The 1,059-nt window shown below is 45.7% G+C and overlaps 1 protein-coding gene across 2 annotated transcripts in view; it reads left to right on the plus strand.

The window, feature by feature from the left end:
- Positions 1-268: 268 nt before the first annotated feature.
- Positions 269-1,059, plus strand: part of LOC125954180 (ninjurin-2-like) — an 829-nt gene continuing 38 nt past the window's right edge. Inside the window, exons 1-3 of one of the 2 annotated variants that reach the window (XM_049684266.1) lie at positions 269-423; positions 500-700; positions 764-1,059. The exon at positions 764-1,059 is cut by the window's right edge and continues 38 nt beyond it. In XM_049684266.1, coding sequence (XP_049540223.1) covers positions 340-423; positions 500-700; positions 764-949 — 471 coding nt within the window. In that variant the 5' untranslated portion in view covers positions 269-339 and the 3' untranslated portion in view covers positions 950-1,059. The remainder of the gene's footprint in view (positions 424-499; positions 701-763) is intronic. The other variant, XM_049684267.1, reaches the window with a different exon arrangement.

Below are 1,059 nucleotides of genomic sequence, written 5' to 3' on the forward strand. Positions count from 1 at the left end.
TCGTACCATGCCTCGATTGCAAGCGATACTCGACTAACAAAAGATAATAAAAAAAATCCAGACATCGTCAATCAGTGAACAACGGAGAAGACGTACTATGCGTACGTTATCACCTTCGAGGCCGTACCACCAATCGACTACCGAGAACGCGAGCGCTAGTACGTCTTCGATACATCGGGCGCTATCGGGCAAAGATAAGATTGCGTTAAATAAGTTATTATTAAAGCAATCGTTTTTTCCTAAAAGACGCCAGTAGAAGGAAGCTCTAGTGAGCGCAGGAACTAGTCCAGTTACACCTGTGAAGATCGCGTGGTACCAAAAATTACTTGAGTAATAAGGATGGCTTCAAAGGACATCGCAGGATCTGGTCAGGGGACGGGTGCATCAAGTGGTGACCATACAGACGTTACAGCTAGAGAGCTGGTGAGATTGCAAATGAAACAACGAACAAACGGCGTGCGATTTAAATTACCGATTGTTGTTTTTGGTGCTTCCTTAGTTCAACAGCATAAAGGGACTGGATTTGAATAGCTACGCCACGCGGAAATCGATCGCACAGGGCATGCTGGATCTCGCGCTCCTGACCGCTAATGCATCGCAGCTGAAGTACATCTTAACCGTTGGCACGGCGCACGAGTTCTACCACCTACTGCTGACGCTTATCATCATTTCGATTTCACTGCAGGTAACGGTCGCGTGGGTAAGCTAAACGAATTTTACCCAATAACCGAACCACTATATGTCCCTCTACGTGTCCCAACAGTTGTTCCAAGCCTTGCTGATTGTTGTGCTTGCCGTTGTGTTCGATGTGAACAAGGTAGAGGAGCAGAAACGGTCCGACTATCTCAATAACATTCTGACCGGCATAACGGTGATAAGTGTCGTCGTGAATGTCATCATCAGTGCATTCGATATGAAATCTCAGAGCGATGTGCTGAAGCAAAGTTGAACAAGTGATTGGGCGACAGGGACGTAGCCGTTCTTTGTTTTTCATTGAGTAGATAAGTGTTGCGATGGTCCAGTTAATTCAGATACATAAACAATATTCAGGTTCGCTTA

This window comes from Anopheles darlingi, chromosome 3, assembly GCF_943734745.1.
Source record: "Anopheles darlingi chromosome 3, idAnoDarlMG_H_01, whole genome shotgun sequence".
Taxonomy (NCBI): domain Eukaryota; kingdom Metazoa; phylum Arthropoda; class Insecta; order Diptera; family Culicidae; genus Anopheles; species Anopheles darlingi.